The sequence below is a fragment of the Hypanus sabinus genome, chromosome 6 (genome assembly GCF_030144855.1).
Source record: "Hypanus sabinus isolate sHypSab1 chromosome 6, sHypSab1.hap1, whole genome shotgun sequence".
Classification (NCBI taxonomy): Eukaryota; Metazoa; Chordata; class Chondrichthyes; order Myliobatiformes; family Dasyatidae; genus Hypanus; species Hypanus sabinus.
In genome coordinates this window covers 21,043,474-21,056,232 of record NC_082711.1, presented here as the reverse complement: position 1 = coordinate 21,056,232, position 12,759 = coordinate 21,043,474, and the positions used below count along the sequence as shown (strand labels likewise).

The window sequence follows — 12,759 nt, the reverse complement described above, 5'->3', positions numbered from 1 at the left end:
TGGTCGATCTTTGAGACTCTCCCAGTAGATCCCGAAAAAAAATGAAAAATAAATACACAAATACTGTTGATAGATTATTTCTGGGTTGCGGGATTTTAGTTCCGTTCTTTCTGCCCAGTGCGCATGCGTGTAGCTCCCCCACACAACAATATGAGTCAGCTGCACCTTTCCTCATTCCCTGTCGAACTGTTGAACTTGAACCCATGCGAGGTCATCAGTCGCCTAAACACAGTGATACCCTCGCACCAGGGATTACTGGTTGGCCTCGGGTAACCAGCGCCTCGCGCGGCCAGCGGGAAGTGCCGTTGCTGCTGGCCTGGAGCGCGGACAGATGGGCACTGCCTCTAGACCTGTTCACCACACCAAGTGTTCATGGGGAACCCGGTGCTAAAATATTCTCAGACGACCTAATTTGGGCTCAGCGTTTCGTAAGTAGCTGAGCAGCTATCTCGCTGCCATCTACTGAAAGTCATCCCTCAGTTGATAGATCCTACAAGGGGGGCGGGCGCGGGCCTGTCGCACTCCTTGCTCGGTCGGTCACTCTCTCCGGACTGCAACCGCCACGGCCCCGGTACGGGGACCTCTGGCCCTTACCTTGTCCTCTCACCCCACCCACGACCAGCCTCACCTGCCCAAGGCGTCAGGCGGCAGGCAGGAGGGAGGCTGGAGTTTGGGCCCAGATGCAATGAAGCCCTCAAAACTGCTTCGGCACCTTGAGTCCAAGCACCCTGCACTTAAAGACAAACCCGTTGAGTTTTGTTAGTGGAAAAAAACATGAGCAAGTGGGACAGAAGCTAAGTGCCGAGAGCTGCAAAAACTAAACTGCGGAATAGACTGGACATAAGGAACCTGCTTCGAGTATCGCTGTATTCAGTCGTGTTTAACACCCCCCTCCCCCTGTCGGCCAGTCCACAAGAATATTGTCAATATTAAACCGGTCTGCGGTGCAAAAAAGGGTGGGTACCCCTGGTGTTTATATATTATTTCTACTTCCGGGTTGCGGGGTTTTACTTCCAGTCTTTTCTGCCCCGGTGCGCATGCGTGTAACTAATTGATCTATAGTCGATCTTGCCTTTCACTAAGGCCGAGGTAGGAGATCTTGGGCTTAAAAAGGTTGGTGACCACTACTATAATCCATCTGCCACCCATCAACTGTATGGTTGGCTCAGAAATGATTGAACAGACCACTCAGTTCAGCCAACAAATATCAATGAGCAATGACAGTGTCATCCACATCCTATGAACAGGTACACTTAAAACAAATTATTTGCATAAATATTAAGAGTAATAAAATTTTTGTGGCTAGCTTGCTTCCAGTCCACTATAGCTTAGATTGTTCCAATATTGATTTGTCCACTTAGGTATTTCCTTGAACACTTGGTGGCTAAACATTATGCACAATATGCACATGACACCAGCAATATGAAAGAAACAGTAAACTATGACAATTGGCTACTAATATAGATTATATCAATTAATAATTTATTTATTATTTTATTTATTGATTATTAATTAATTTATTTATATATTAATAATAACTACCATTAAAAAGTGATGGTCTTCAGGTTCTGCCCGCAGGTATTTGAATATCACATGTTCCATGAACCTCTCCATTAGATCCCAGTCTTCAACTATACCATGTCGAATGGGCCACTAGAAATTTAAAAAGAAAGCTATTGTCAGGTATAGTTTTCCCACCTGTTGTACGTCCGCATTTAATGTGAAGCGCAACTTTTGTGCCACAATTCTATATTAATTCTTTGCAACATACACTGAACAGAAATAAAATTAATTCTCTTTGATATACCATGCCATACAAATCAAATAAAAATCTGAATCAGATTTATCATCGTTGACAATTATAATACAAATTGAACTATTTTGCAAACGAGCCATGTTACTACAGTTAATAGCTTATGTAATGCTGAGGATTTATAAGGCATTGGTCAGATGGGACTTGGACAGTTCTGGGTCCCTTATGTAAGAAAAGATGCTGACATTGGAGAGGATCCAGAGGAGGCTCATGAGAATGAAAGGGTTAATGTACAAGGAGCATTTGAGAGCTCTGGGCCTGTGCTTGGAGGAGTTTAGAAAAATGAGTGGTTCTCACTGAAACCTGTAGAATATTGAAAGACTTGGATAGAGTGGATATTGAGAGGGATGTTTCCCATAGTGGGGGAGTCTAGGACCAGAGGGCACAGCCTCAGAATAGAAGGACGTCTCTTTAGACCAGAGCTGAGGAGGAATTTCTTTAACTAGAGAGTGGTGAATCTGTGGAACCCGTTGCCACAGACAACTGTGGAGGCCAAGTCATTGGGTATACTTAAAGCTGAGGTTGATAATAAGGGTGATTAGTCAAGCTGTCAAAGGTTACAGAGAGAAAGGCAGGAAGGTTGGGAGGAATAATAACTTAAAGGACTAAATGGCCTAATTTGCTCCTTGTCTTATGATCTTAATTGAATATGAATTTTGGGCCACAAAGCTGATAAATGTATACTATTCAGAGTACAGCTACATCACAAAAGAAGGTAGATTGTCCAATTTTATCATTTGTGGGTGTGTAAGGCAATTGGAAATATATTCTTCACCCACCAAGAAGGCAAAATGAAGAATAGGAATAGCAATGGCTCAAATCGTAATATCAATATGGCTTGAAAACTTGGTTCACATATATATAGGAGGAAGAAGGAAGACCCAGCGGACCTGCCCTTCTTCATCCTATTGTACATGAAGTAAGTTTTCAACCCATATTGCTTCCAAAGACATAAGGAAAATCTCAAAATAAAAACTTTAGAATCCTCTGCCTTTGTATAAATATACACTGAGGGAATTGAGTGTATACAGCTACAGGGTGAAAGATAATCTGTTTATATCACTCAACAGGTTGAGTCATCATTTGCCATATAATTTGAGATGGCAGCAAGCAGCAGGTTTGGAAAAGTTTCTAAGCTCCTTTCCCTCATGAGATAGGAAGGCAAGGGTTGAGATTTTTGAAAGAGAGTTAGACTTGCTTCTTCAATATTTCAGCACTTTTACCATCCAACTACAGGGACTTGAAAGTTTTAAATTAGAATCACCTGAATTATTCAGATCCTGATGAAGGGTCTCAGTCTGAAATGTTGGCTCTTTATTCCTCCCCATAGATTCTGGCTGACCTGCTGAGTTTCTCTAGCATTCTGTGTGTGTTATTCTTCGTGTTTAACTGGCTTATGGATTTCAGGATACCAAGTGATGGCATGAGTGAAATCAGAAGAAGAAGAAGGAAATTTAGACTGTTTCTACAGGTTTTATAATGGATTAAGAAGATGTTTTCTGTGGGACCTGGCACACTGTTTACTCAAAGCAGCGGATACTGTCAGCAGAGAGCTCTAAACAGAGATCTATTTTAGGCTAGAGAAATGACCTCAAGAATGTGGAAGTTACTCAAACAGAAGAATGAAGAATATACCCTACATATGCTAATTGGTGAAGGCGGAGGACTGTAGTAAGGTACAATAATAATAGTTTAATAACCTTGCATAATATACATGAGAATACAAGATAAGCCTCTCCCATACTAAGTGAAAGGTGTTGTATTTTGTTGGGTAACAACACATTCCTTGGACGAGATTTTTAATGGGTAGAGATGTAAAAGACTTTGGAGACCTAAAAATGCATACAAGGCCAAGGGTTTCTGTTTGTAAATTTAAAAGGCATCCAAAGGGAAGGAGGCCAGAACAAGAGCAAAAAAAAAGCACTATCAAAGACATCCATGGTTCTGCAAGAGTTAGTCCATTGTGTTCCATTCCTGAGGCAGGACTAGGGCTGTGAGGTTGGTTCAAGAACCTGACGGTTGTAGAGAATTACCTGCTCCTAGACTAGTGGTGTGGAACTTCAAGCCTCTGTACCTCCCACCCAATGACAGCAACAAGAAGAGGACATGCTCTTAGAGGTCGTAATCTTTGACGATAGAAAGCTCCTTGAGGCAGCACTTCATGTAGATGCTTTCAGTGGAGAACTATGCATGTGATGGACTGGACTGCATCCACTACTCTAGACAGCCTCTTGTGATCCTGTGAATTGCAATTGCCATACTAGTCCATGATGCAAACTAATCAGGACACTTTCAATAGAGAATTGGTTGAAGTTTGTTGGAGCATTTGGTGGTATTCCAAATCTTCTTAAACATCTGAGGAAGTAGAGAAACCTTCTTTTATGATTGCTTCTATGTGCTAGTCCAGGGATAGTTCATCCAAGAGGTTAACACCAAAGAATGTGCAGAATGTCTCTCACCTCTGAGCTACCATTGAAAGCTGGCACGTGTCTCCTGACTTCCCCTTTTGGAAGTCAATGGTTTGGTTGATGCTGAACGTGAGGTTGTTCTCATGGCACCACTCAACCAGGTATTTTATCTCACACCTGTAGGGTGGCTCTACACCACCCATGTTTCAGCCTGTTACAGCATATTCTAGATTAACTTCAGCCACCAATCTGTAGACCTGAACATTGACTGTAGATTAAATTTAAAATGCAACTTTGGACAATAGGTTCCTAGAGCTGTTAACTGAAAAACCAGACAATGTGGATGAACATTCATTTTGGTTGTCTGGAATGTGGGTACAAGGATGGAATTGTGAAAGTTATATGTAATTCAAAGGAAGCAATGTAGATACATTGTAAATATAGAATTGACCTTTGATCTTTAGCATATAAAATATCATGTAATATTGGGTCAAGCAGGTCTCTTCCTCCAAAAGGATCTCAATATGATGCCTGCTGTGTCTCAATTTGTCGAATAAAAGACTACTTCATATCTACCAGCTACATCCCTCCAGTGACTTTGTTCAGCCAACAACAGTGGTGTTATCATGTAGATGGTGCTTAGCCACATAGCTGTGGGTTTCAAGAGATCAGACCAGGCATCTAAGCAAACAGCTTTGAGGTGCACCTCTGTTAATAGTCAACGAGGAAGGGATGTTGTCACCGATATGTACTGATTGAGCTGTACTGATGAGTATGTTAAGGATGCAGGTAGAAAGGAAAGTACAGAGACCCAGGTCTTGAAGCTTGACAGGAACTTGGAGGGGATGATTATGTTGAATGCTGAGCTGATGAATGAAGTAATGCCTAACTTGACTCAGCCCAATTTCTGTTCCCTTTCAACCTTTCTACTCCCAAACTTTCCTTCAGTACTAACTTCCTGTGTGATTCCTGGTGAGATTTTACAAATCCCATGCAGCTACAGGGACCAATGGCTCATTGTTGGCTGGTGATGGAGAAAATCCATTCCTGCTATTCTCTTTGAATGCTACGAATAATGTGCTGAGAGCAATATTGTGATGAGATCATCATTATCATGCACAGTTCATTGACAGTGAGGTACTGAAAACAGTTCTGGACTAATGCCCAGTCCCTGCAAAACAGCAATTGGTGCTATGGTTGAGGATGACTTTCTATGTTTAAATGTTCATGCAATCTGGTTCCAGCAAATTCTATTCTCCCCACCAATGTATTGAAAATTGATCCTGCTTTTGGAGAATAGTCTCTTACACAATGAGCATCCATATGAAGCAAACAACAAAATACTCGGCCTCCATTCACCTACAATCACAATGAGCAATTTTAGCCACTTTTTCAAAAGCTTTCCCTACTGGTTCAACTGACCTGCTCTATACATCAGTTGAAATTATTGTAACCATCTACATTGTTAGAATTTTATTTGGCCAGATTATGCATGCTTTTATCCAACAGTTCTGTAGAATCCTACAGAGGAACATGAATGCTGCATTCAACTCCCTCAGCCTTTCATTAAGGTTGGCTAGCATTAGCGAGGTAATCTATTTATTTGAATGGGATTCCTGACCATGAGCGAAAATGTAATTTCATGTATTTTTACTTAATTAAAACATTTAGCAAAATATATAACATTTTAATTGAACTTAACTTATTAATTAATTTGTTTTAATTGTAAGGTATATTTAAACAATTTTTAAATGTCCTGATCATTAAATGTACCAACCATTGAGGACCTCAGCAAGGCAATTGACAGTCTGGCCCCAGGGAAAGTTACTGGCAATGATGGGATTCCTCCAGACCTGATCAAACACTGCAAGAGCTCACTCCTCCAACCTTTACACAAGGTCCTCCATCAGTGCTGGAAGGAAGGAGCTGTACCACAGTATATGCGCAACTCCAAAATCGTCACTTTGTACAAGAACAAGGGTGATAGGACCAACAGCAACAACTGCAGGGGTATCTCCCTCCTGAGTATTGTTGACAAAGTCTATGCTCTTGTAGCTCTGGCACATCTACAAGCTCTGACACATCTACAAACTCTGGCAGAACGAGTCTACCCTGAGTCCCAATGTGGTTTTCGCACAAGGAGGTCAACTGTCGATAAGATTTTCTCACTCCGTCAACTCCAGGAGAAATGCAGGGAACAACAGAAACCCCTCTATGTCACTTTCGACCCTGTCAGCAGGGATGGGTTCTTTCAGATTCTCCTCAAGATCGGCTGTTCCCCGAAACTCCAAAGTATCATCAAGTCATTCCATGATGACATGAGGACTACTGTTCAGTACGATGACAGCTCATCAGAACGCTTTGCTATTTGTAGTGGAGTCAAACAAGGATGCGTGTTGGCCCCAACATTATTCGGCATCTTCTTCTCTATGCTATTGAAGCATGCGCTTGGGACATCGTCAGAAGGCATCTACATGCACACCAGGTCTGACGGGTGGCTGTTCAACCCTGCACGCCTGAGAGCAAGAACAAAGATGCAAAAGATCTTAATACGTGACATGCTCTTTGCCGATGATGCTGCTATAACCTCGCACACCAAACAGCAACTACAAACGCTCATGGACTGCTTCTCAAAGGCATGCAAGGACTTTGGGCTTACCATCAGCCTAAAGAAAACAAATATCCTTGCCCAGAACGTAGTGGGGACACCAGACACTACCATCGACAATTATGATCTAGAAGTGGTCCACAAGTTCACATACTTGGGGTCGAGCATTAGCGACACTCTCTCCCTCGATGCTGAAATCAATAGGATATCGGCAAAGCAACATCGATCCTTGCTCGACTCTCCTCGCGGGTCTGGGAGAATCCAAAGCTCGCTACAAAGACCAAGACTGCCTTGTACAATGCATGCGTTATCAGCACCCTCCTGTATGGTAGCGAGACTTGGACCATTTACTCCAAACAGGAGAGGAAACTCAACAGTTTTCACCTGCATGGCCTTCGCCACATCCTTGGCATCTACTGGAGAGACAAAGTCCCAAACTCTGTGGTCCTCTCCCGTGCTGGACTTGCCACAATGTTCACGCTTTTAAGACAATGCAGACTGCGCTGGCTGGGCCACATCCATCGTAGGAAGGATGGTAGACTGCCAAAGGACATTGTCTATGGAGAACTAGCAACAGGCAAGAGGAACGTTGGTAGACCCCAGCTTCGCTTCATGGACCTCTGCAAGCGCGACATGAAAGCCTTAAAAATCAATACAGAGTGCTGGGAGGATACAGCAGATGACCGCAACAAATGGTGAGGTACTCTTTACCAACACCTAGAGCAAGGTGAAAGAGTGATCCTGGGTCAGTTTGAGGAGCGGAGAGCTAAACGGAGAGCACAGCGGACAGCAATTCCACAATGTCCTACACATGCAGCATCTGTGGCAAAGCCTACTGTTCCAGGATCAGCCTCAATAGCCACAGTCGACGCTGCTCAACAAATCAGTGACTACCAAAGGCACAGAACCCATGGTCAACCAAGACCGACGGAGGCCACACAGATCAGAAGCATTTAGGAACAGTTTATAACAATATAAGCAATATGGAAGAGTCAAAAGGCCACCAGGGCTTTCCAGGGGCAGAGACTCAGAATACATGAGCTGTGGTCCAGTTTTTGCTAGTGTACTCTAGCTTGCTGGATAACTCTTTAGCTCCAAGGTCAGCTCAGCCACCCCTCTGTTTCTTGAGCAGGTAGCCACTGTGGGTGGCAAATTTGGGCAATGGGTTATCCATCCTGAAAGTCTGTGCAGATTATTCATACTTGCTCTCTGTCACTCTAGCCTCCGGCATTATGGTTACCTAGCGCAAGTGGCAAAGGGAAAACATTAAGAGTTCATTGGGCTGAATCTACAGAAAAGAAGTACATACTAAGACAGAAGTGAACTTTTGTTTCATTAGAGCATTTGCACTAAAATCCCTGTTTTAGGAATTGTTTATAACCTTCCTGCCTCAATTATATTGTTCATATGGCAACAGCAGTGATAGGGGCATAGGTAACCTCTTTCTTTTCCATTTGAAAGAAAACAGACCGCTATTTGTCATAGTTCCCTCACATTTTTTTAACACAGCATTAGCGTAATGCTATTGTAGTACCAGCAACCTGGGTTCAATTCCACAGCTGTCTGTAAGAAATTTGTACATTCTCCTTGTGACCACATGGGTTTCTCCTGGGTCCTTCGGATTCCTCCCACATTTCACAGATATATGGGTTAGTAGATTAATTGATCACAATGTGAAGTTGGGCAGTGTGGGCTTGTTGGGCTGGAAGAGACTGTTCTGTGGTGTTTCTCTAAGAAATAAAATCCATGATGGTGAAACTGAATAGCCTAATTCTACTCCAGTGCCTAATGGTTTTATGGTCTAGCCCCAATGGATTACAATAATGACACATGAAATGAAAGAAAATTTGCACACGAAGGATTAGCTGTCACTGTGATTTGTAGAACATGTTGGCTTACAACTTTTAAAAAATTCAGGAGCCTTAATTTGTCTCCTGCAATGTAATGACAGCAAGGAAAACAGAATGTTTTAATTACCTTGGTGGCATATGTAGGTTTGTCTACAGCTTCATCTCCTATATAAAAGTCTAGGTCATCCACTCCCCGCACTAATCGGCGCTGTGCATGGTCGCCTACTTTGGCTGACTCTTTGATAGCTATACCTGGTGAGATACAATATTCAGGAGGTCAATTCAAACCTGCATCCAATCAATTACATCCACTTACACAGTGTTAATGTATCACTGTTATTGCAATTTGACAGCCTCTTAAAAATCTGACGGTTCAAGGTAACTATGGCAACTGATGTACCCGAGTGCTGGAAGCCAACTATAACATGTTATCATGTTTGTTCAGTCCAGCTGAATAAAGTGAAAATCTATTGAAGGAAGTGTTTTCACTAAAAGGAGCTGGGTGTGTTAAAAGCTGCATAACTGGACTTGATCTGTAACAATATACCCTTTGTCAAAACTAGCCGTCTTGTGCTAAAGTGAACTTTGGCAACCAAGTACTTCAAAGACTATGAGAAAAATGAGAATTCTTGATATAATGATTTTAAATTGTAACTAAACTCACATAAACTTAAAAAACCACTAGCAAAGCATGATATCAGCAGCTAAATGACTAAGGAATTGATTGTGGACTTCAGGAAGGGAAAGTCAAGGGAACACACACCAGTCCTCGTTGAGGGGTCAGCAGTGGAGAGGGTGAGCTGCCGCAGGTTCCTGGGTGTCAACGTCTCTGACAATCTATCCTGGCCCCAACATATTGATGCAATTACAAAGAAAGCATGTCACCAACCATATTTCATTAGGAGCTTGGTAAATTTGGAAATACACTTGCAATTTTCTACGGATGTACCATGGAGAGAATTGGTTGCTTCACCACCTGGTATACAGGATAGGGAAAAGCTTATTGTAACTTAATAGTATTTTTTAATGTATTGCACTGTACTGCTGGTGCAAAACAACAAATTTCATACCATATATATCAGAGATAATAAACCTAATTCTGATTCACCCCATTGTGATTGAAATTATCCAATTTGCCTCAAACCTTGACCCTGTCCCAACAACCCTCCAAATCCTCTTTGATAATATTGAATTCGCTTCTAGTATCCCTTGAGGGTGTGCATCCAAGATCATAACTGCTTGCTGTGTGAAATAAAAACCTTAAGGCGCTTCTAATCTTTCCGCTTATTAACTGTACCTTCCAGTCACCCAACCTTTCTGTCAAAGTTCAAAGTTAAAAGTAAATTTATTATCAAAGTTCATATATGTCACCAGATATTAACCTGAGAATAATTTTCTTGCAGACATTCACAGTAGAACGTAGAAAACAATCAAATCAATGAAAAACTACACACAAAGAGTGATGAAAAACCAATGTAAAAAATAATATGGATGTTGTGTCCTAGTTGTCTATGTGATACACAAGCCAGGGCAGTACGATATGAAGAGCAAGCTGACTCCCACGCAGCAGTGTCACAGGAGGTGCCAGTCAGCAATGAATTCAACTTAGGATGCCTTAGGAAGTCCAGCTTTGGAGTATTCCCTCGGGATTTACTCCCAAAGCCTTCCCCATAAGTGGGCAGTGGAGGTTTGAGACCCAAGTTTTCCTTCTCCTAGCTGAGCTGCCAGCCATGGCTGATATACCCCATCTGCCCAAAGCAACTGGTTTTAATAAATAAATAATACTGAGAGCCTGAGTTGTAGAGTCCTTGAAAGTGAGTCCATAGGTTGTGGAGTCAGTTCAGTGTTTAGGTAAGTGACATTATCCACAGCGATTCAGGAGCCTGATGGTTGAAGGGTAATAACTGTTCCTGAACCTGGTGGCATGGAACAAAAGGTGCCTATACCTCCTTCCCAATGGTTGCACTGAGTAGAGAGCATGGCCTGGCTGCTGGGGGTCCTTGATGATGGATGCTGCTTTCTTGTGGCAGTGCTTCTTGTAGTTGTGCTCACTGGTATGGAGGAGTTTTCCTGAGATGGACTGGCTGCATTCGTATTTTTTGTGGCTTTTCCATTCTTGGGCATTGGTGTTTCCCTATCACATAGAGTTGCAACCAGTCTGGGTCACTGCAGATGACTTCTCAATATCGCTCTGTCAAAATTAGCACTGACATCAAATACCTTCATCAAAAATTTTCCAAGGTCAGCTTGGAACTCCTCTTGTCACTGAAAACACCTCTACTATCAGTACAGCACATGTCTGCAGCTTTTCGAAAGCCCTGACAACAGTTTGATAGTGTGGAGACCTGAACTGAAGATATTAGTTGGAGTCTCATCCATGCATTATAAAGATTCAGCATAACTTCCTTGTTTTTGTACTCTTCACATCTATAGAAAGCCATGATGCCTAGACCATACTACATGGGAGCAGAATTAGGTGATTTGGACCAGTGAGTCTCCTCTGCAAGTTGATTATGGCTCATTTAGTTTCCCTCTTAACCCCATTTTCCTGCCTTCTCGCTTTAACCTTTGACACCACTACTAATCAAGAACCTCTCAACCACCACTTAAAACACATGCAGTGGCTTGACCTCACCAGCAGTCTGTGACAATGAATTCCACAGATTCTCCCACCCTCTAGCCAAAGAAATTTCTCCTCATCTCTGTTCTAAGAGGTCATCTGCTATTCTGACGCTATGCCTCTGGTCCAAAAACCTCCCACTATTGGAAACACCCTCTTAACATCCACTCTATTCAGGCCTTTCAATATTCGATAAGCATCAATGAGATTACCCCTCATTCTTCTTTAACTCCAATGAGTTGGCCCAGGGCCAACTAATTCCCCTCATATGTTAACTCCTTAATTCCCTGGATCATTCTCATGAACCTCCTTTGGACCCTCTCCAATACTAGCATCCTTTCTTAGACATTCAGCCCTTGTGCTTTTTAGTAATCAATAGCCTTCTCAATTTATCCTACCACCCTCAAAGATTTTTGTGGACATACCTCCATGGACATGGCAGGCTGCAAAGTTCCAGGATTTTGAATAGAAAATGGAGGTTGGAGATGGGGAGCTTCTTTTTGGCAAGGACTGGGGACTCAGGATGTCACAGCTAATCTCCTCACTAGTTGCAATGGACTTTGTGGTGTTTAGAAGACCATAAGATATAGGAGTAGAGTTAGGCCATTTGGCCCATCTAAGTCTGGTTATCCATTTTTCCTCTCAGCCCCAATCTCCTGCCTTCTCCCTGAATCACTTCATGCCCTGAGCAATCAAGAATCCATCAGCCTCTGCCTTAAATACACATGAAGACGGTTTCCACAGCTGCCTGAGGCCAAGAATTCCACAGATTAAAGCTTATTGGTTTAGTAATGTCACATGACTTTTTTTTAAAACAGAGGGTGGCAGGTGCATGGATCACCTTGCCAGGGGTGGTGGTGAGGCAAATACATTAAGGGCATTGAAGAAACTCATAGATAGGCATATGAATGATAGAAAAACGGTGAGCAATGTAGGAGGGAAAGGTCAGATTGATTTTAGGGTAGGTTAGAAGGACAGTACAACATCATGGGCTGAAGAGTCTGTTCTATATTCTATGTTAAGGGCAACTAGCTAGTCAACTGTTCAGTTAGAGTAGGTTCAAATAATGTGTTAAAGAGATAGCAGGGCCAGAAGCTAGAAAAGTTAAAGAAATATCCAGTTTCAGCTCCAGATCAGTAGGGAGTATTATGGGAAGTTCGTCCAATCTGAAGAATATAAATAGCCATGACATTTGTGACAAATGAAACTATTAGTTCCACACATGAGTTGATCAAGATAAAAGAGGAGGAGGTGGGGAGGGCAATGCACAAAGATCATTTGTTCAGAGAAGCTGGTTCTTAACTTAACGTTCATCATTTCTTGACGAACTTGACCAGCGTAACCACAAGATGCTTAATGTGATCCAGACAAATCTATTGATGGTGTACCAAGCTGTTTATCTACTGAAAGCAATGGCAGGGATATGTACAATGTCCTGTGTATGTTACTCAAAATGGCCT

General features: G+C 42.3%; 1 protein-coding gene across 6 annotated transcripts in view; it reads right to left on the bottom strand.

Moving 5' to 3' along the window:
* The window catches only part of actr3b (actin related protein 3B), an 85,267-nt gene that overhangs the window by 49,182 nt on the left and 23,326 nt on the right, over positions 1-12,759 (bottom strand). For 4 of the 6 annotated variants that reach the window (XM_059971845.1, XM_059971841.1, XM_059971843.1 and 1 more), the window contains 2 exons: positions 8,807-8,931; positions 1,543-1,653 (listed from right to left, as the gene is read on the bottom strand). In XM_059971845.1, coding sequence (XP_059827828.1) covers positions 1,543-1,614 — 72 coding nt within the window. In that variant the 5' untranslated portion in view covers positions 1,615-1,653; positions 8,807-8,931. Of the gene's footprint in view, positions 1-1,542; positions 1,654-8,806; positions 8,932-9,568; positions 9,656-12,759 lie in introns of all 6 variants that reach the window. The other 2 variants (XM_059971842.1, XM_059971844.1) reach the window with 2 other exon arrangements.